The 21532-nt window shown below is 43.7% G+C and overlaps 1 protein-coding gene across 2 annotated transcripts in view; it reads right to left on the bottom strand.

Annotated features, from left to right (window-relative positions):
• IGF1R (insulin like growth factor 1 receptor) overlaps positions 1 to 21532 on the bottom strand; it is a 190730-nt gene that overhangs the window by 46860 nt on the left and 122338 nt on the right. For both annotated transcript variants that reach the window (XM_053364866.1, XM_053364868.1), the window contains 3 exons: positions 14741 to 15050; positions 10038 to 10183; positions 2823 to 2967 (listed from right to left, as the gene is read on the bottom strand). In XM_053364866.1, the coding sequence (XP_053220841.1) occupies positions 2823 to 2967; positions 10038 to 10183; positions 14741 to 15050 (601 nt within the window). The remainder of the gene's footprint in view (positions 1 to 2822; positions 2968 to 10037; positions 10184 to 14740; positions 15051 to 21532) is intronic.

Genomic DNA, 21532 nt, shown 5'->3' with positions numbered 1-21532 from the left:
CTTGTAAACAGAGGCACTTGTCTAATCGTCCCTGGAAAGTGAAGCATTGCCTTCAGGAAATAAAAGGATAAAAGCTGGTTTCCCCTCCCTTTCTTTTTGCCTGTAAATGACTGATTTAGAAATACAGGTATGTGAATGAATAACCCCCTTGTGGACTGGAAACTTTGAAGGATTTGTTTACAAGATTTATCTTTCACGTTTCTGAAAAACATGGCCATAGTACCATGCCCAGACACTTCTGCAACAACACCTTTATTGCAAGGAATAGAAACAAACACGTCTTCAGAAACTATATGCGGCAGAGTACCCTGAGAAACATGCGGGCATGGCTATGTGTTTAGTTGGTAGACAGTACTGCTTGCAGGTTACTTGTTTCCACACTGGTAAGAATGGGTGGCAGAGGGCTGCACCGTTAAATCAAGGGTCAACAAACCTTTTCCAATTTGAGGACTATATTATCTTCTGGGCAACCTCCTGGGGACCACATGTCAGGATTAGGTAGGGCCAGAGGCTAAAGAGGGCATAGCAATGAATATAAATGCTACTTTCCACCAGTAGGCCAGTTTCTATCCTCCATCCATGAAAGTGTGAGGCATTATGAGACTTCAAGGGCACATTCCAGTCACATTCCAGCACTCAAGGAGAGTGTGAATGAAGAAGAAGAAGAAGAAGAAGAAGAAGAGGAGGAGGAGGAGGAGGAGGAGGAGGAGTTTGGATTTGATATCCCACTTTATCACTACCCGAAGGAGTCTCAAAGCGGCTAACAATCTCCTTTCCCTTCCTCCCCCACAACAAACACTCTGTGAGGTGAGTGGGGATGAGAGACTTCAGAGAAGTGTGACTAGCCCAAGGTCACCCAGCAGCTGCATGTGAAGGAGCAGAGATGCGAACCGAAACTCAGATATATAAGCTACGTACCAAATGGCTCCTTAAACCAGGGTTACAGTTGCCAAAACAGAATGCCTAGTTGCCATTTGGGGGTCAGGTGGCTCAGAAGTCATATTTTTCAATGACTTTTTGGTTCCTGGAATTGGGTTAGGATTGTGCAGATGAAATATCATAGATAGAATTTTACAGGAGGTGTTGTTACGTGTGTGAAAACAGTCAAGATCCCAGGATCCCCAGGCATGCATCTCCAGATGGTGGAGTTGTCAGACGCCATCCTGGCATCTTTCTTCACTTGGTCGCAAGTGGCCAAAAGCCAGGTGCAAAATGCGCCTGGTGAATTTTGAATGCTGGTCCTGAGGGTCAGGCAGAGAAACCTGGAGGGCCTAGGGAACTCCCATAGTGGCTTTTAAAGAGGATATGACAAATTAATGGAGGAGAAGGCTATCAATGGCCATCGGCCCTGATGGCTGTGCTTTGCTTCTACAGTTAGGGGCAGAAATGCTTCTGAATACAAGTTGCTGGAAACTGCAGGAGTTGTGAGTTCTTGTGTTTGGATCCTGCTTGAAGATTTCCCACAGGCATCTGGTTGGCCTCTGTGAGAACAGGATACTGGAACAGATGGGCCATCAAGCAGGTTCTTCTTATGTATGGCTGCATTCATCTGTAGACATCTTCAGAGAGAGCTGGGGATGTCCCCAGCCAGAAACCCTGGAAAGCTGCTGCCAGTCAGTGTAGAAGATACTGGGCTGGATGGACCACTGGTCTGACAATTTTTTAATGCACCCATGTCTTAAGAGAATGGCCTTAGCTCAGTGGCAGAGAATCAGCCTGACATGAAAAATGTCCTCCAACATCTCCAGGTAGGGGTGGGAATGTCCCCTGTCTGAAACCCTGAAGAGCTGCTGCCAGCCAGTGCAGACAGTACTATGCTAAATGGGCTAATGGTCTCTCTTGGTATGAGGCACTTTCCTTATTCAAGGTAGAAGAGCAGATCCCAGGATCAGAAAGAAGAAAAACACTTGGTTGCTGCTTTCAAAGTGCACCGTCAGGGCAATCTTCACGGGGAAGGGAGACAGTGGGATTTTTCGAGTGTAGAATCAAGCTTATTCTATCACATAGTGGAATTTTAAGAATTTAAAGCTCACCAAAGCACAGCCTGAGAAAAAAGGGAGGCTTGCGAAGAAACCCTCATGCTGTAACATAATCCTTTCAGACCTGATAAATCAGAAATCAGACACATACGGTGCCTTTCCCATGACCTTGCTACCTTGTTCACAAACTGTTTTTCCCAAATCTGTGTTTATTAACTGCTGTCACAGCTTAAATCCAAAGGAATGGGGGGGAGGGGGGAGAGAGCAGAGAGAAAGAGAACATACACAGCAATTTCCCAGACAAACTCCACTGCCACAGAAACAACCACAACCTGCAAGATTCTGACATGCTGTCTCCCCTCCACTACTGATAAATTTTGTTGCACGCATATGGTGCAAAGGTGGAAATCGCCCTGTGGTTTGAGACCACAAGGAGTGGTGTCAGAAGACATGAATTAGTGAGTAAAATATCTCAAAAGACCTCTGCCTCACATGCATGGCCATTATTTAAGACAGTGTAAATAATACAGGATGCTGCAGTGGTACAGAAACCTCAGTGTAGGTCTTTTAAAGCAAGTTTCTAGGCCTTGTGGCTGAATAGATGTATTTGGGAAAGCCAGGTGAGAAGCTGGAGTGGGGGGCTTAATAATATTGATGGTGCCACCACTAACTAGTTGCTGCGTGGCTGGTACTCTTTCCATTCCAACAGAAAAATTTGCCTCTTCCACAAGCACATGACCGAGACCACCACATATATATGCCAAAGAATGTATCTCCAATAGCACTGTTTTCAGAAGAAATAGTAGAAACAAGAACATCATTACATGACAATTAAAAGCTCACCCTTCCAGCTGATCCTCTCCGTTGATATAGCGCAGATTCTTCAAAAATGAGAGGGAAACCAGTGCATGGGAATGCCGGATCTTCACATAGCCAGTCACTGTTTCTATCAAGCCCATCAAGTTCTCCAGTTCCGAGGCAATGTTGCCTGAAAGAAGAATTGAAGAAAAACTGCTAGTTTCAGAAGCTTCCTTTTGCTCATTGTCCCAATCAGAATACTACTGACTGCCTTCTCTGATTAAATACAGACTCCTTGTTCAGCAGCCCAACCTTTATGATTTACCTACGAACACAAGGCAAATGGAACGCAAAACAAGATACCGCTACAATTTTACACCGTCAGTGTTATGTACTGAAGTTCTCACCCTGGGCCAGCAGGGGGATACTGTAGATAGTTTTCACTCAGGTCCACGTCAGTTATTTTAGGCGGGAAACCCTGGGTTGTTGTTGCTACAATGTTGACAGCCGGCTGCCTATAAAAGCAGGCCGGCTGAGCTGTTTGCTGTTCAGTTCTGCCCAGCTTACAAGTAAAGAGCTGCTCTGGAGAAATCGCTGTGTTGTCTGGTATGTTCGCCCACAACCTAACAGTCAGTTTCTGGCCGGTACGAATGGCCTTCCCTTCATTATGAATGCACCCTGCTAGTGCCAGCGTCAGATTCTGAGCTTTCAACAGCCAATGCTTTGGCAAGAGTTTCTGATGCAGTTGTAAATTTAAACATACAGGAAGCCACAGCTCCTGTTAGGCTCCAGGACAGACATAAATTTTACCATACTAATGCTAACAGAAAACATCCCGCTGAGAAGCTCTGGCCCCGGAACCTCAAGCTATGCAGGGTCTTCTCTAAAATGCAAGGTCCGTAAACTCAATTTAGGATTAGACAAATTAAGGGAGGATACAACTCTCAACAGCCAATAGCCACAATGGCTATTGTTCTACTTCCGCTGTCAGACGCTGCATGCCTCTGAATACCAGTTGTTGGGAACAGCAAGTGTGGAGAATTGCTGTTGCACTCAGGTCCTGCTTGTGGGCTTCTCATAGGCATCTGGTTGGCCACTGTGAGAACAGGATGCTGGACTAGATGGACCACTGGCCTGATCCAGTAAGGCTCTTCTCAAACACAGGACATAGTGGTCAATGCCCATCACCGATTTGTTCAGAAACTTTAGTTATCCAGACGTTTGCTACTCTTGGAGGTTGGCTCTCATGGTCTTCATTAATTTGTCTAATCTGTGTTTAATGGCCTCTAAGCTTATGACCATCATCCCATTCTGTAGTGGTGGACTCTTTTAAGTTAGTTACGCATGGTGAGAAGTAAAACTTCCTTTGGAAGTAGGTCCAGGACTGCCAGAACAACTTAGCTTCATTGGGTAATTTGGAATAGTAGGATTTCCACTGTCTCAACCCTTCTAATAAAGCCCCAACAGACTCACAACAGACTCCTTGTGCTAAGAAAGCTTCACCTAGATAACTCTCCAAAGGAGTGTTTGGATTTCCAAATAAATTAGTGTCACCCTCACACACACACCCCAAAAATCTCTGAGAAACGAGAGATTTCAGGGGTGCCAGGGCACACTCCAGGTTTTGTTTCCTTGGAATAAAATTCACTGGAGACTGTGCTCTCTTTGTGAGATATGGTTTTATTTACACATACTGTACATACAAGCAGAACGAAAGACAATTCAGGTTATTAATGTGCCAATACAGTGGTACCTCTGGATGCGAATGGGATCCATTCCGGAGCCCCATTCACATCCTGAAGCGTACGCAACCCGCATTTGCGGGTTGCGATTCGCCACTTCCGCGCATGCGCGTGATGTCATGTGCGTCTATGCATGCGGCGAAACCCGGAAGTAATGTGTTCTGTTACTTCCGGGTCACTGCGGAGCGCAACCCGAAAATACTCAACTTGAAGCTACTTCAAACCAAGGTATGACTGTAGCATTTGTTTCCTCATTAGGTTTTTAGGCCCCTGAAAGCCATAGCTGTGGATGCTGTGTCTGCCCACCTCCAGGCCCACATCAGACTAGCCCAGGTTTATTGTTCTCCTACACATACCAGGGATACCACCTCCAGCCAGGGCAAGAGGCAGGGCAAGGCCTGCCTTCTGGATACATCTCCAGCACAGTAGTTTCTATGGCAACTAGTTGCCTGTACTCTTTAGTCATGCAAAGAGATATCCTACAGCTATTAATTTAACGAAGAGACTGGTTGGACCGCTTTAGTAGCCTCTCTTTCTACAGAATTCCATCATACAGGCATAAAACCATAGGCCTGGCTCAAAGCTGACATCCAGACTAGCCCTCCCTATTCCTGTACCATTATGATAAGGAGGATAGTCGGCCCATGTTTATAACAGGAGACTGAATGGAGTACAGATTCTCTACAGCACTTTTAGGAAAGCTGCTTATCACTTCCTTGAGCACAAGGTTTAGGTTTCCCACAAGTTTTGCTTTAGGGAAATAAATAGAGGGAAAGAATTATGGTATTTCTGGGGCTGTATCATGACTCAGGCCAAAAGGAATGTCACCCCCCTCCCCCCCAAAATTATAGCTTTTAACTGCCTCTCTTATCTTGGACATTTTGTTCTTGCAGATCCTGTTAAGACAAACGATGAGCTAACTTAACAGTCAACATGAGGCAGAATTAAAGTTCTGTTTCGAAAGGTGTGAAAATGCTATCAGAGGGAAACAAAGTTGTAATCAGTGGAGGCTAGATCCCATTGGGGCTGGTAGGGCAGAAGGCAGGGAGCCAAGCAGTAGGTGGAGCCAGAGCCAATGATGGTCAGCATCAACCAATTCTTGTTTTCTCCCCACACTCCTCCCTACTGAGTTCTACAAGGGCAACCCTGAGACTAAGGTCAACCCTTGAACTGGTAGTGGCAATTAAGAAGACAAGCAGGTCACAGTATCATAGAATTGTAGAGTTGGACGTGGGGGGCTGACTGAGGGCACAATGAGTTTAGTGGGACGATGCCCTATTCACCCTCATTGAACTGTCTCCACTAGCCACAAAACAGTTCCTTGCCAAACTCAGGCTACATCCACACGATATATTTAAAATCAGTCATGGCTCCCCCAAAGAATTATGGGAATAATAATAATAATAATAATAATAATAATAATAATAATACATTTTATTTATATCCCGCCCTCCCCAGCCGAAGCTGGGCTCAGGGCGGCTAACAACACTAAAATAGTGCAACATTATAAAAACATTATAAAAATTAATTAAAATCAAAATTGATGGCAACCATAAACTAAAGTTTTGTAAAGATTGCCAAAGGAGGGAGTCAGGCTGCGCCCTGACCAAAGGCCTGGTGTAACAGCTCTGTCTTGCAGGCCCTGCGGAAAGATGTCAAGTCCTGCAGGGCCCTTGTCTCTTGTGACAGAGCGTTCCACCAGGTTGGAGCCGCAGCCGAAAAAGCCCTGGCTCTAGTTGAGGCCCGCCTAACCTCCCTGTGGCCTGGGACCTTCAAGATGTTTTTATTTGAAGACCGTAAGTTCCTCTGTGGGGAACTGACTGGGGAAGTGCCATTTGCTAAGGCTGCTGAGAACTGTTAGGATCAGAAGGTCAGCAGTTCGAATCCCCGTGACGGGGTGAGCTCCCGTTGCTCAGTCCCTGCTCCTGACAACCTAGCAGTTCGAAAGCACGTCAAAGTGCAAGTAGATAAATAGGTACCACTCCGGCGGGAAGGTAAACGGCGTTTCCGAGCGCTGCTCTGGTTTGCCAGAAGCGGCTTAGCCATACTGGCCACATGACCCGGAAGCTGTACGCCAGCTCCCTCGGCCAATAAAGCGAGATGAGCGCCGCAACCCCAGAGTCGGTCACGACTGGACCTAATGGTCAGGGGCCCCTTTACCTTTATCCCCCTCCCAGAACTACAGTTCCCAGAGTGGTTTAACAACCAATCGTTCTACCCAGGGAACTCTGGGAAGTGTAGTTCTGTGAGGGAAGCTGCAGTCTTCTAACAATTCTCAGCAGCTTTAACAAACTGCAGCTCCCATCACTCTTTGGGAGAATCCACCACTTTATAGTGGTATCGTGGTGCCTTTAAATATCTAGCAGAAATGTGGCTCAATGCAACAGACAAAATTATAGTGTTCCTCTCTGGATTCTTCCTTGCTTGTTTATAATAAAGACAAAGCACACATTTCAAGAAAGAGAAGAAGAGTAACACTTTTTAAAGTTTAGCATTGGTTGGAATCTTCCCAGAGTATGATTCACTACCCCGACGAATCGTTAACTAAGCACTTGTATTCTGTTAAGACATGTACTTGGTGAGGCCAGCTCATGGCACCAGGGAGAGCAGGAATGGAAGCTTCGGCGCCAGTATTTAAAGAGGGCATCATGTACACTGCAGGAAAAACTTTGCCAGTGGGCAAATACCTTAATCCACAGACGTGCCACCCAACGTCTCTACAAAAGGAGGTGCCAACATTAAAATGCACCCTTACTTTAAAAAAAAAACTAAAAAAGAAACAAGGGGAAAAAAGAAACACCACAAGCTTCTAAACAGCAGCAGCTCTTTGTTCCCATATTTGATTTGAAGACATAGGCCACATTTAAACCCGACATTCAAAGTACTATGATACTGCTTTTAAACAGTCATGGCTTCCCCCACCCAAAGAATTCTGGGAGCTATAGTTTGTTGCTGAGAGTTGGTAGGAGATTCTTATTCCCCTCCCAGTTATGAAATTCCCAGTGTGGTTTAGCAATCAATCTAATTTTCACAGAGAACTCTGGGAATTGCAGCTCTGGGATGAGAACCGGTTCTAGGCTTGCCATATGTCTGGAAAATTCCAGACATGCCATGAAATTTGATGCCTAAAATGATGTCGGGGGGGGGAATTGAATTTTAAGAGATGTCCGGAATTTCCCGTACATATGGCAACCTGGGGTTTATTTCTGGGTCCCGTCCCCCCACTGAGCAATGGAAAGAATATCTCCCCTTACGTGGGAGACCCAAAGTGCACTTGCGCCCCATGCCTCCCCACGTGCAACAGCCCCAACTGAGGGGGAGGGGAGCATGGGAGACGGTGGAAAGAGGGCAAGAGCAGCCCTGAGCACCCACCAGCCGTCCAGAGAGGAAAATAAAGACAACTCAATTACCCTGCCCATGCCTTCCTCCCCTCTCAAGAGCCGCTGCATTACATTCTCAAAGCTGCCGCAGCTGCTACCTCGAGGGGGACAATCGCTCCCTTTTCCAGGATGCAGAGCAGGAGGTAAGGAGCCCAACTAAAAGGGAACAGGGCGCCTGTGGCTACTTGCTCGGGAGCTACTTGCTCAGTCCCACCCTCCCAAAGCAGGGGGGGGGGCCTCAAAAGGGAATCTCCATTTCTTTCCTCCCTGGTGGAAGAAGAAGAAGTGGAGGAGGAAGAAGCAGCTCTTGAAGACGCTGGGGGTGGTGGGGTTTTTTTTAGTTTTTGGGAGGAGGCTTCCCCCTTTCACTGCCCCCTTTCCCCTGTGGGGAAAAGGAAGGAAGGAAGGGAGGGAGGGAGGGAGGGAGGGAGGGAGGGGAGGGGAGGGAAGGGAAGGGAAGGGAAGGGAAGGGAAGGGAAGGGAAGGGAAGGGAAGGGTAGGGAAGGGAAGGGAAGGGAAGGGAAGGGAAGGGAGAGGAGAAAGAAAGAAAGAAAGAAAGAAAGAAAGAAAGAAAGAAAGAAAGAAAGAGTTGAAGTTGGAAAATGTGTCCTTTCTTTCTTTCAAAAAAAAGGGGGTGTCAGGAATTTTACTTTTTGAAATATGGCAAGCCTAAACTATTATAAAACCCTTAACAAACTACAGCTCCCAGAATCCTTTGGAGGAAGCTACGGCTGTTTAAAGTGGTATCATGGTGCTTTAAATATATGGTTGTGAATGTGGCCCTTATCTCAGCATCCCCTCCTTCAAAGTCATACTGTGAATTCATTTCCCTTATCTAAGAAGAGGAAGTAATTGTCTGAACAATTGTGGAACAAAAGAGCTCCTCTCCACACTGTGCATATTCTATTCCAGCCTTCCCCAATCTGGTGCCCTCTGGATGTTTTGGACTAAAATTTCCATTGTCAGAAACCACTGAGTTCTAATGGTGGCTGGGATATATATGGGATTGGTAGGCACCTATAGAGTAGTTTGGTGAAGGGCATTCTACCCAGATCAAACTAATACGAAATTCAACTGTAAGAAGTATGTGGATTTAGCCTATTGTGTGTGTGTGTGTGTGTGTGTGTGTGTGTGTGTGTGTGTGTAAGCTTCCCATACACATTTTATTCTGTTCCAACAAACAAACTTCCAAATACTTATATTCATAGTGGGAAGCCAAATAAACTGAGAGGTAGACCAGGAAAGATAAGCACAATGTATTTTTTCATCATCATCAAATTTACTGCACTGGCCTAGACAATTTTAAAAATAAACGAAAGTAAGCAAGCTTTGAATATATAAGCAATACATTAAAAGTTAAAATACAATACGGTTCATGAGATTACCAAACCATTCTACCACTCATGAGAGCTAGAAACTTTGTTACAAGCTGAAAAGTTGCCCATAAGCAATCTTGCAGATTTCGGGCTCCCAATAACAATCCAAATGGAAATGCTAAATATTCTCCCTGGCCATTTGGCTAAGGCGCTCCAGGCAAGTGGAATCTTCTCATTTTCCTTACTGATGCAATGGAGGAAGGCGGGAAGTCCCTGTAATTATTAGAGAAACTCTGCTGGTGAGGCAGGAGGTGTTGTAACGCAGAGATGAAAGGGGGAAGTCCATGCCAATGGAGAGGGCAGGAGACTCAACTTGCCTGCGGTCTGCCGACTGTTTGAAGGCAAAGGATGCTTCCTCTCCTCCCTCCCTCCCTATATCTGCTTTAGCAAGTACCTCTTGCAAATGGCCTGCATTCTACCAAGCAAGCATTATTCCATTTCTTTTAAAGGACTACTTTACCATCCTTCTGCATAGCTTGCTGCTTTTTATAAACAAGACAAAATAAAAACAAACCATTAAAAAGGGGAAACTTTTTTTTTTTAAGAAGCTTGCATTATTTGTAAGGTATCCAAATTGGAGACGTTTCTCAAACAATTGTAGTGTTTTTTCAGCCAGAGCTCACAGGAGCTCAGTTCCGGCACCTCTCAGGTAGGCACCACTGCCATTCTAAGAGAGCAAGGGAGAAAAATAGGAGTGATGGTGATTAAACACACACACACAAACATATGCAAGCAAGCAAGTGAACAGAAACTGTTTCTTACTTCCACGGCGGATGTTGATAACGAGGCTCCCTTTGATTTCTGTGCATCCTTGTAACAACTCTGCTGACGTGACAGAGTCAATGGTTATCGTCTTTTCAAAGGAGCACACCTTGGGGCAGGGTCCTTCGCAAGGGCTGCAGAACATGCTGTCAGGAGAGAAGGGCAACAAATAATCAGCAAAAACCTGCCATTTTTCAATCAATAGGTTTTTTTAATTGAACTTCCCCAAGAAGAAGGAAAAACAAAACAATAGTCAACAACACAAGATAAACCATAATAAATCAAAACAATTATGTTCTGTGTGCACATTTAATGAGGGAGGAGAGAGGAAGGGGAGGAGGAAGTGGTGGAACATTCAAATATATGTCAAGAAGTCCATATATTTGAAAACTTTCAATCTTTCTCCTCTTTATAGAGGGTCACCTTCTCGTAAGCCGCCAGTTTTTAGTCATGAAGGTAATATAGCTATCATAGCTATAAGATGCACTTTTCCAGTCACTGCCTGTAAGTCCTGGAAGAACTGCTCCCTGCCTTGCAGGCCTTTCCCCACCTGGCCTGGAAGGGTGGGGCCCTGACTGACTCCAGCTACAAAAGCTGAGGCTGCTGAACAGAATCTCGGGCTGAGGCATTGTTTAGGAGGCAGCGCTGCAGGGTGGTGGGTGTGGGTGTGTTGTTGCTGTTAATTTTTTGTAACTTTTATTTCAGATCTTATGGTTTATGTGGAAATTGTCCAATCTGGTTGTATACTTGAAGTTTTGTTTATTGTTTCTGATGACTATTGCTACATTTGGAATTATGTAATGTTTTATATGTTGTAAGCCAGGTTGAGCATGGTTTGAACTTTGGAAAAGCAGCATACCAATTTATTTATTTATTAAATTTGTATACCGCCCTATACCTGCAGGTTATAACATAGAAACACAGAATACATAATCAAAAACAAAAACAACCCAATGATTGATTGATCCTCACACTTATTTCAAGCACTCTCAGTACATGGTCCTGTTGGTACATGCCAGAAACCATTAAAAGTAAACACACCAATAATTACCACCCCTTCCCTTGCAGCTATTAGTGCAAGGCAAGTGGTGAAGGCAGGAGGGGACACTACAAATTTCATTGGCTTTCAATTCACCACTTCCCATCTTCTCCATTACCACACAGAGGCTCAGATAAAGAGGCTTATGCTTTTTATGAGTGTTTTTAATCACCTGAAAACTCAAGTAGTCAGAGGCAGCAAGGAAAAAACTTTTCCCAGTAAACACTGGGTTTCTAAATTAGGGGCAAAGATCAGTACTTTGCACCTGTATATAAACTAGGAACTCTTTGGGGGGCCAGAGGAAGGTTTGTTTGGATAAATTAACATTAAAAAAACATGAGAAGTCAGATGTCAACAGGAAATGAAATTGCTGAACAAATAAAGGCAAACACTCCACAGAACTTTTTTAAAAAAAAGTTCAAGAGGAAGGGTGGTCTTTATTTATACCATCCTCTCAGGAGAATGCCAAAGTTTTATTTGTCTTGCATCCAACAAAGTAAGATTCTGGGCCCACTTCTGACCCATTAAGTTAGTCTGTCTCTTTTTGCTGCAACAGACTAACATGGTCATCCCTCCGAAATTTGTCACCCAAGCTCTTTGGCCAAAGGTTTAAAAACGAAACACATGCTACAATGCTAAAGGGATTTAGGGGCAAGTTCACACAGATTTTCATTACTCATTGATTGCAATGCAGAGGAAGTAGTCTGCACACAATAAGTTGATCTGCAGTGGAAGAATACCTGTCCATGGATTGTTCAACTTGCCTCATGGGCACAACACACTTAAAGCACTACTATATTGCTTTTAACAGTCATAGATTCCTCCAAAGAATCCTGGGAGTTGTAGTGTTTTTAAGGGTGCTGATAGTTGTTAGGAGTCCCCTCCCCTTCTCCTCCTTAGAAAGCTGAAGTTTGTTAAGGTGGTTTAACAGTCAAACCCTCTTTCCCAGGGAAATAACAAAAGACCCTCATCTTACTCCAACCCTGTTATGTTCCTGCAATAAAAAAGTTTGGTTTTTGTGCGCACATCTGCCCATAAACGAGGGCTGACACAGCCATCTCAGGTGGCAGAATTCAAGTGGTGTCTCCAGGCCCACCTCCACTGCCCAAGTGGCTGCAGTGGCTCCCAGAGAGATCTTGCGGGAATCCTGCAAAATCACAGAGACCTCCAGAGGTCTGTGACAAAAATCTGTCATGTGACCTCGTCAGAACCTAGAGGCAGTAGCCACGCAACCCCAGTAAGTGAGGCTTCGAGAGGGGTGGCAAGGGGTGTGGGTGTGCAGTGCAAGCACAGGGTGGCACCTTTCTGTTTCGCCTCAGGCAGCTAAACGGGATGGGCCACCCCTGGTCCGCACATAAATAGTTCGTAAAGGTTTTTACCAACTTTACCTTTACCTTTACCAAGGGACTCCTGACCATTAGGTCCAGTCGCAAACAACTCTGGGGTTGCGGTGCTCATCTCGCTTTACTGGCCGAGGGAGCCGGTGTACAGCTTCCGGGTCATGTGGCCAGCATGACTAAACCGCTTCTGGCGAACCAGAGCAGCGCACGGAAACGCCGTTTACCTTCCCGCCGGAGAGGTACCTATTTATCTACTTGCACTTTGACATGCTTTCGAACTGCTAGGTTGGCAGGAGCAGGGACCGAGCAACGGGAGCGCACCCCGTCGCGGGGATTTGAACCGCTGACCTTCTGATCCTAACAATTCTCAGCACCCTTACCAAATGGCACTTCTAGTGCCAGGCTCTGTGGTTTAACCCACAGCACCACCCACGTCCCATAGTTGATACATTGTTCAAAAAGCCACACTTCCATAATAAAAGAGGTACTGCATTGTTAATGAAATATTAGAAAATGGGACAGAAGCTCTACTGCAATATCCTCCATGTCTGAATAGCCTTTCTCCAACTCTGTTTCCCAAAGACTACAGCAACTTGCAATGTCTGTGTGTGTGTTACCTTTTTTTTTTTTTTAAAGATTTTTATTGGAGTTTTACAGAAAAGAAAAATAAAAGTTCACAGAATAAAAAAACCCTAAATTACAGAAAAAAGAGAAAAACACCAAAAATACAAGAAGAAAACACAACTAATTAAGAAAAATTAAATTTAAACATAAAAAAGTTAAAACCAATCCATTTTTCAAATAGCCTCAATTTCATATGCTTATGTTCTTGACCTCCTCCCGCCTCCCCCCTTTTGTATTCCCATTCAAATATTTAGTTCAGCAAATTCTTACCCTTTTTCAAATGTTAAACTTTATACCATAACATTTACTATATCCATATTTTCAAGCATATCAATACCTATTTTTTTGCATAATCTTATTAACTTTTATCACTAATTACCACTTATTGCCAATCCAAGCACAGTTTTAACATTCATTAATTTTATAATATTTCTGAAGATAGTCTTTGAATTTCTTCCAGTCTTCTTCCACCAACTCTTCTCCCAGGTCTCGGATTCTGCCAGTCATTTCCGCCAGTTCCATATACTCTATCAGCTTCATCTGCCACTCTTCCAGGGTGGGTAGCTCTTGTGTCTTCCAATACTTTGCGATAAGAATTCTTGCCGCTGTTGTTGCGTACATAAAGAAATTTCTATCTTTCTTTGGCACCAATTGGCCCACCATGCCCAAGAGAAAGGCCTCTGGCTTCTTAAGGAATGTAAATTTAAATATTTTTTTTCATTTCATTATATATCATCTCCCAGAAAGCCTTAATCTTTGGGCATGTCCACCAAAGGTGAAAGAATGTTCCTTCACTTTCTTTACACTTCCAACATTTATTGTCAGGCAAGTGGTAGATTTTTGCAAGCTTGACTGGTGTCATGTACCACCTGTATATCATTTTCATAATATTCTCTCTTAGGGCATTACATGCCGTAAATTTCATACCTGTGGTCCACAACCATTCCCAGTCAGCAAACATAATGTTATGACCAACATCTTGTGCCCATTTAATCATAGCAGATTTAACTGTTTCATCCTGCGTGTTCCATTTTAGCAGCAAGTTATACATTCTTAAGAGTGTTTTAGTTTTGGATTCTAACAACTCAGTTTCCAGTTTAGATTTTTCCACCTGGAAGCCTATTTTTTTATCCAAGTTATAGACTTCTCTTATTTGAAAATAGTGCAGCCAATCTCGCACCTTATCTTTTAATTTCTCAAAACTCTGCAGTTTCAGTTTATCTCCTTCTTGTTCCAATATTTCCCAATATTTCGGCCATTTGGCCTCCATATTGGACTTTTTCAATGCCTTTGCTTCCATTGGTGACAGCCACCTTGGGGTTTTATTCTCCAGTAAGTCTTTATATCTTAACCAGACATTTAACAATGCTTTCCTGACAATATGGTTTTTAAATGCCTTATGGGCTTTAACCTTGTCGTACCACAAATATGCATGCCACCCAAAAACATTATTAAAACCTTCTAAATCCAAAATGTCTGTGTTTTCAAGAAGCAGCCATTCTTTCAGCCAGCAAAATGCGGCCGATTCATAATAAAGTTTCAGGTCTGGCAGGGCAAAACCACCTCTTTCTTTAACATCAGTTAATATTTTAAATTTTATTCTGGGCTTCTTGCCCTGCCAGACAAATCTAGAAATATCTCTCTGCCACTTCTTGAAACAGTCTATCTTGTCCAAAATTTGCAAACTGTGTGTGTGTTACCTTTGAGTATCATTGCGCACAAATCCAGGAGGACAGTCGGACACACACGCATCGTCATGAATCACAAAGCTATCATATTCGAAGTGTTCCAAGGCCACTTTGGAGCAGGCCTCCTTTGTGATGCAGCGCCAGCCCTCAAACTTGTACGTGTTGAGCGGGCAGGTGGCGACGCAGGTCCCATCGTGGTAGTAGTTGCGACAAGCCACACATGCCGAGTTGTTGTTTGGGGCCGTACAGCTTCCCAAGCATTCCGGGTGGCAACATTCATTTTGGTCAGTACAAGCATGTTTGCCACATGAGCTGGGACACACTGTAAGGAGGAAAAAGAGCAAAGCAGCATAAATAAGGGGCACATTATAAGGCATAAATGCAACCCAAACAATGGCACAGCACAGGGTGGGGAATCTCAGGCCCAGGAGCTGAATGCAGTCGTCTGGGGCTCTCTAACTGTCCCCCCAGCTTTCCCCAGTCCACCCCTCCCCATGAGACAAGTTTCACACCTAGAGTAATTTTTGCCTGGCTTGAATTCTGATAATGCCTCTTGCTTATCTGGATGAGGGCTAGAGAGCAGTGTGTGAGTGCAGAAGCTAGTCTACTGTACAAAGGTAAAAGAAATTACATCTATGACTATAACCTTTGGCCCTGCCCACCACTGGTACATGGCCCGTGGAAGGCTGCCCAGAAGGAAATGCAGCCCTTAGGCGGCAAAGGGTTCCCCACCACTGGCGAAGCACAACCCCCAAATTATCAGTTTAAATTCTGCATTATCAGACGTATTTATTGATTGATTCATAGTCCCATTCTTCTACTGCTAGAGACAGAATGGCTAGACAATTTTTTTTAAAAAGTATTACAAGACATGTGTACAACAGCAAATACTTTAAAAGAGTTTTAAAACAAAGTTACAATCACAAATGTTTTATAGTTCAATGACAGAGCATCTGCTTTGCATGCAGAAGGCCCCAGTCCTCTCTCTGAAACCCTAGAGACCCTCTACCAGCCCACATGGACAGGGCTGAGGTAGATGGACCAACAGTCTGATGTGGTGTTAAGGCAGCTCCCTGTGTCCCCATGTCCTTTCGGCTAGACTTGTTGAGGAAAGAACCTAGGAACCTTCGGCTTGCAAAGCAGGAGTCTGAACACTGCGCTACAGTTCCTACCCTTTCACTTGCCTTACAGAAGTTACACAGCCTATCAACATTCCTTTGCTGACATTTCCCCGCTCAAGCAGTTCAGAGTTGTTAGCGAACACTGCATGACATCACAGCAGCCTTAGCCACAGGCGGCTGCGAGTTTTCTTATTTTTGTCTTCAGCTAAAGATAGTAAATGACCATTCGAAGTATTACTTTGAACGAGTAGTTTAAATAAGTCAACCGGTGTTAACCTGACATCATAAAGGCTCTCTGCTTGGATGCCAGATTTGCTAGCCTGCAGTGGGCTGCGCCTCAGCTCAGTGTACGTAAATATTAGAAGTCTCCAAGGCTATTAAGGGATTTCATTAGCAGCTCCAGACAGCGCGTCTTGCAAGCAGATGGATTGCTGCTCCCCACGAGTGCCAAAACGTAAGATTTAGTATGGTAACAAGATTTCCCGTTTACACAAGGATATCAAGCAAAGCCGCAGACACATGCATGTATACCATGCCTTTAGAGCTCAGCTTGTGGTACCTAAAATATTATGTACCTTGATGCACACTTATTTAGGGTGATTTGCAAATAAAAACAAAAAGCCACAACACTGCATGGGTCATCCACACCATCTACACCAAACTAATCTGGCATCAATGAGCTGAACAGCACAGTTACACAAGGTTCTCTTGCATCGCTCATGTTTCAGAAAGCATAAAAAGCTACAATACAACCAGAACAGGCTGTTTCTAACACAAGCTGCGTTTATACCGAGCCCCTCTGGTTTCCTGGCCTCGATTTTTGTCCTTTTATCATTTTAAGTACATGAGAGAGTCCTTACTAGATCAGACCAAAAGCCCATCTAGCACAGCATCCTGCTTTCCACAATGGCGAACCAAATCTTTGTGGAAAGACTACAAGCAGGACATGAGCAATATCCTGCAACTTTCCCCAGCATTTCAGAGAATGAACATTCCCAGCCCCTCCCAGGGAATGAACCTGGGACCGTCTGCACACAGCTCTTCGGCGGAACTGAAGCCCATTTGTGTTAACTTTAGACCACCAGTCTTCGTCTTAACACTCTCTTCGAAAATATGCTTTTTAACGCGTGCCTTGAAATATTTATTTTATTGCGAAGCCATTCTGTCTCTAGTTAGAAGGCTCAAGTAACAGGTGATTTGAAAGTCCCCCTAATAGGAATAAGATCCAGACTCTGCAACTTTGGAACATCACAAGGCTATCATATGGTAAAGCATGGGAAAGTACCTGCAAACCGACAGAGCAGAAAAATCAGGGAACTGAGCTTGATTAATTGCTAGTGGTGATAATTATCAAGCAGAGTCAGTTAACAGCTTATGTAAAAAAGACAATTTAATACTTCAGGTGTTGGAGTGGGCTACTCGTGTTATAAAAAAAATAGTTCAGAGAAAGGATAGCTAGGAATAGAAAATGCAAAAGAAAAAAAAAGTTATTTTGAAATGTATGTGAGATTAAATTAGTGTATTGGTTAGTGTTTGGACTAGGATGTAAGAGACCAAGGTTCACCTGGCCATGTAGCTCGCTGGGTGACCTAAGGTTAGTCACGGCCTCTCCATCTAACCTACCTCAGAGAATTGTTGTGGAGATTAAATGGAAAGGGGGGGGGGAGAGAGGTCCATGTACAGAGCCTTGAGCAATATTTGGCTATAAATGCATTAAGTATAAATAAATAAATAAATAAATAAATGGGATGCTTTTCCTCTTTTATTGTTGTATACAGTTTTGCTTTGTTTATAAAGAGAGTCCTCTCTGCCTTGAGACTCTGAGAAGAGAAGACAACAGAAGGGTAAACATACAAATGAAGCAATTTCTCACATTCCTAAAAAAAGGAAATTTCTTAAAAGAAAGAAAGGGGGGCAGTTTCAGTATTAGGGGGACCATACTACTGCCTTTTGAACACAAGACCGTGTCGTGGGAAGACCTCTCCGTAAATTATTTGTTGAAGCGTAACAGAGCAAATACACCAAGTTTTCTGGAATGCCTCAAAAGGTCGCCATGACTTCACTAAGGCTGAAACGGAACAATCAGGTGAATAAACAGTCAGTTGGAGGGAATGAAGAAACGTAGCCAGCAGCGTAAGACGCCTGGCAAGCGAAGGCCACAGCCTCCGCCAAGATTGGCAGGGCGCCAGTCGCACGCGGGCAGACACAGAGTTGCCAAGTGTGGTGGTTTTTTTTCTTTTTAGTTTTTAAAAGAAATATTCTTCCCTTTCTTGTAAAATGATAGTCAAGTCTTCCCTTTGCTCTCGCCAAGCCCTATCCTTCCCACAAACCCCAAAATTAAAACAAATCCCCATCCAATTGAGAACTTCAACAAAACTTTTGTCTCAAGAAGGGAATTCAGAAGGTGACGAGCATTTGTATATGACTATGCATTTGTATATGAGCTGTGTATATGAACATGCCTGATTTCGCTCACAAAAAGTGGAATTTGGAAATAGTAGCTCGTATTAAATCCTGGAAGAGGCTTTTAAAATGTGTTTTCTAACTACCTGCTTGACATCATCCTACAGAAATTTCCCTTCATAACATATTTTTATATTCATTCAGCGCATTTTAAATGTCTTAAGTCAGAGGTTATCAACATGGCACCTATGGGTGCCAGGATGCCCAATAGTACCACCTACAGTGCCCAGTCGAAGGTCTGTTAAATATCCCTTCAAAAATCCACAATATATGAGAGGCTATCTGCTCTTCCTACACAGTTCCTGTTTGTACTGAATGGGCCTCTCCGACACTGAACACACACAACCCTTAAATATACCCACATTTAACTGGATGCCAGTTAAATGGATCCCTCTTCTGAACAAAAGACAGATGGAAAGAGCCTCCCCATCGCACCCATTCATGGGATAGCTGACTGAGGGGCAGGAATTCCCACACCACTTTGTGGCCTTGTTACTTTTTCTGCTCTTTTAGATGTGGTATCGATTATGCTACGTCTTCAGGGCAGCCATTTTGTGCTATGCCATGCCCTCCCCCCTCAGGACAGCCATTTTGACTGGCATCCACAGCACCGTCTCAAAATTCCCAATGTAGGGATGGAGGAGAAAATTCCAAATGTTCCTATTAGCTCAAAAAGGTTGGCGACCCGTCTTAATTGCTTGATGTACACGACCTTAGGAATGTGTATAACCACCCTGCAAGACAGAACAGCAAGTGGTAAAATGGCAGGCATTTTGGGGTAATGCACACAGGGTTAGACTGCACGCCATAAAACAATTCTGCCCTAAGGCTATTGATTTGTGGCTTAGCCCGATTTTGAACCAGTGTCTGTCTGGACCAAGCCCAATGACTCTTGTCCTACATTGGCTCGCTAAGAAAAAGAGGAATGCAGGGTGGGGGTGTAGAGTGAAGGGGTATGAAGAAAACTGGGACATCTCTCTCTTCCTTTCCCTCTCTCACATGCCCACACCCATTTCTGGTGATTCATGGACCTAGCTGAAATGCAAATCGAGCTTGTGAAATTATACATATTCATTCAGTTGCAAGTAGCAGCATGTCCCAACGTGGAGCAAAGCAATAGCCATTGTTTTCTTGAGGAGTTTTCCAAGATCCTCCTCTAGTTCTAAACAAGAGTCACACATCAAACATACAAAGTTACTATCATACCACCCTGAGAACTACATTTCCCAGAGTGGTTTAACAATCAATCCCTCTTCACAGAGAATCGTGGGAAGCGTAGTTCTGTGAGGGAAATGGCGTCTCCTACTAAATCTCAGTACTCTTAACAGACTACATTTCCCAAAATTCTTTTGGGGATGCCATGACAGTTTGAAGTGGTACCATAGGGCTTTAAATGAATGCCCTGAATGTGGCCTAACTTTGCATACTCCCCGTCGTCCTCCTGCCTCACTGGGTAAATCCTCTTCTTCACCGGAGCAGCTTAATAAAGAAAGAGAGGGGGTGGGTGGGATAAAAGACATGACATTTCTGTGAGGAGGAACTCACAGGAGGAAAGTGTCATAACACCAAACATGAGAACACTGAATGGCTTCCTTTTGCTTCCTGATAATTAAACCACAATTAGAAGATTTCTTGAAGAAGGTGGTGGTCAGGGGAGAACAGGGTGGGGAAGGAGTAATCGCCTGCTAGGTCCTTATTTATAGCTTTTTATTCTCACTGTCACGGGTGCTAAGAACTGCAAGCAATTATCTGCTCTTGCTTTAAACTCCAGAGTTTGCACACAACTGCTTGCACTTGCAAAGAGCATAGAAAGATTCTGCTGAACCCGAGAGAGTCCCAACAGCAAACTCAGGGCATGCTGTCTACCATCCAAGAATTACATTTGACCCAAATTCATTTCAGGAACCACCATATGTTCCCTGTTTACATCCTACCAGAGCCACTCTTATCCAACGGAGGCTTCCAAGATATTCTGAGGATCTTCCCAGCTAGCAGTTCCTCCCTCCTGCTACCACTTACATTTCCAGAATTAACAACATCTGGTTGGGGGAGTTACATTTGAGACTTGTACTAATACATACAGACCCTAATCGAATTAAGCTTTACAAAACTTGCCAATTAATTGCCTTGCTTTCAATTGGTTGACTGGGGTGACTGGTTGAAATACCAACCTACTGAGGATTTAACAAGAACAATAAAAATATTAATATTAAAACGAAATCTGAAAAAAGGAAAAGAACAATGAAGTACCAAATGTCTTAGAACTGGACATCAGCAAGCAGTTCACTAGCCTGGAGGAGCATTGCATCAGTAACATTACCGTAATTAAAATATATAACACTATCATTAAATGGAACCCAAAGTTCCTGGAGACAAAGTATTTCAGAATGTCACAAGGCTTTATTTTATAAAGCTTAAAATAATCAAGTTAAGTACCTAACCTAAAGCAACACTTCAAATATTTTTTGGGGGGGAGGGAATAATAAAGTCACTATAGATAACTGCACTGACAAATTCCTTACAGAGTTAAGAAATCTCATACTGATCAAGTAAGTCACAGTCTTGCATATATTGCTAAATACAGTATTATTGGGGTGTGTTTTTTTAAAAAAAAATCAAGTTACCAAAATTCAACTTTTGTTGGGGCAAGTGACAGATCCTCGGATGAGGTAGGAGGTGACATTCCAAATGTTTCTGTATTTTGAATATTTGAAAGTTGTTTTTTATATTTTCAGCGGTTTTATATAGGTCTTTGTATTGTAAATTGCTTCCGGATGTCTTGTGGGAAGTGAGCTTAAGTGAAATAACAATTCCCATCATCCCTTGCCATTGGCCATACTTGCTGGGACTGATGAGAGTTGTAGTCCAGCAACATCTAGAGGGCCAAAGGTTTGCCACACCCAAGCTATGCTAACTCTCAAGTCAGTCACATGGCTGGAGCCTACAGCTATGCTGTCGCCCACCCAAAACATTTAAGCAGCAGGCCACGTGGCAAATGATTCTCAAAAGCAGACCCCTAGCTATGATCAGACTTCTCCCCGACTAAGGAAAAGATACTGGGCCCTTTCCTTATGGGACTGAGCTAAGGAGACTGAAGGCCTCTAAGGACCACCGAGGTTAACTACTTGAAATGTGCGACAGAAAAGTTATTCCACCAGGTGGAACGTTTAACATTGCTACAAGGCTGACATATCATTTGGTGTTTACCAGAAGAGATTGG

The sequence above is a fragment of the Podarcis raffonei genome, chromosome 14 (genome assembly GCF_027172205.1).
Source record: "Podarcis raffonei isolate rPodRaf1 chromosome 14, rPodRaf1.pri, whole genome shotgun sequence".
NCBI lineage: Eukaryota > Metazoa > Chordata > Lepidosauria > Squamata > Lacertidae > Podarcis > Podarcis raffonei.
Note: the sequence above shows the minus strand (reverse complement) of the source record. Positions and strands in the feature narration are given on the sequence as shown.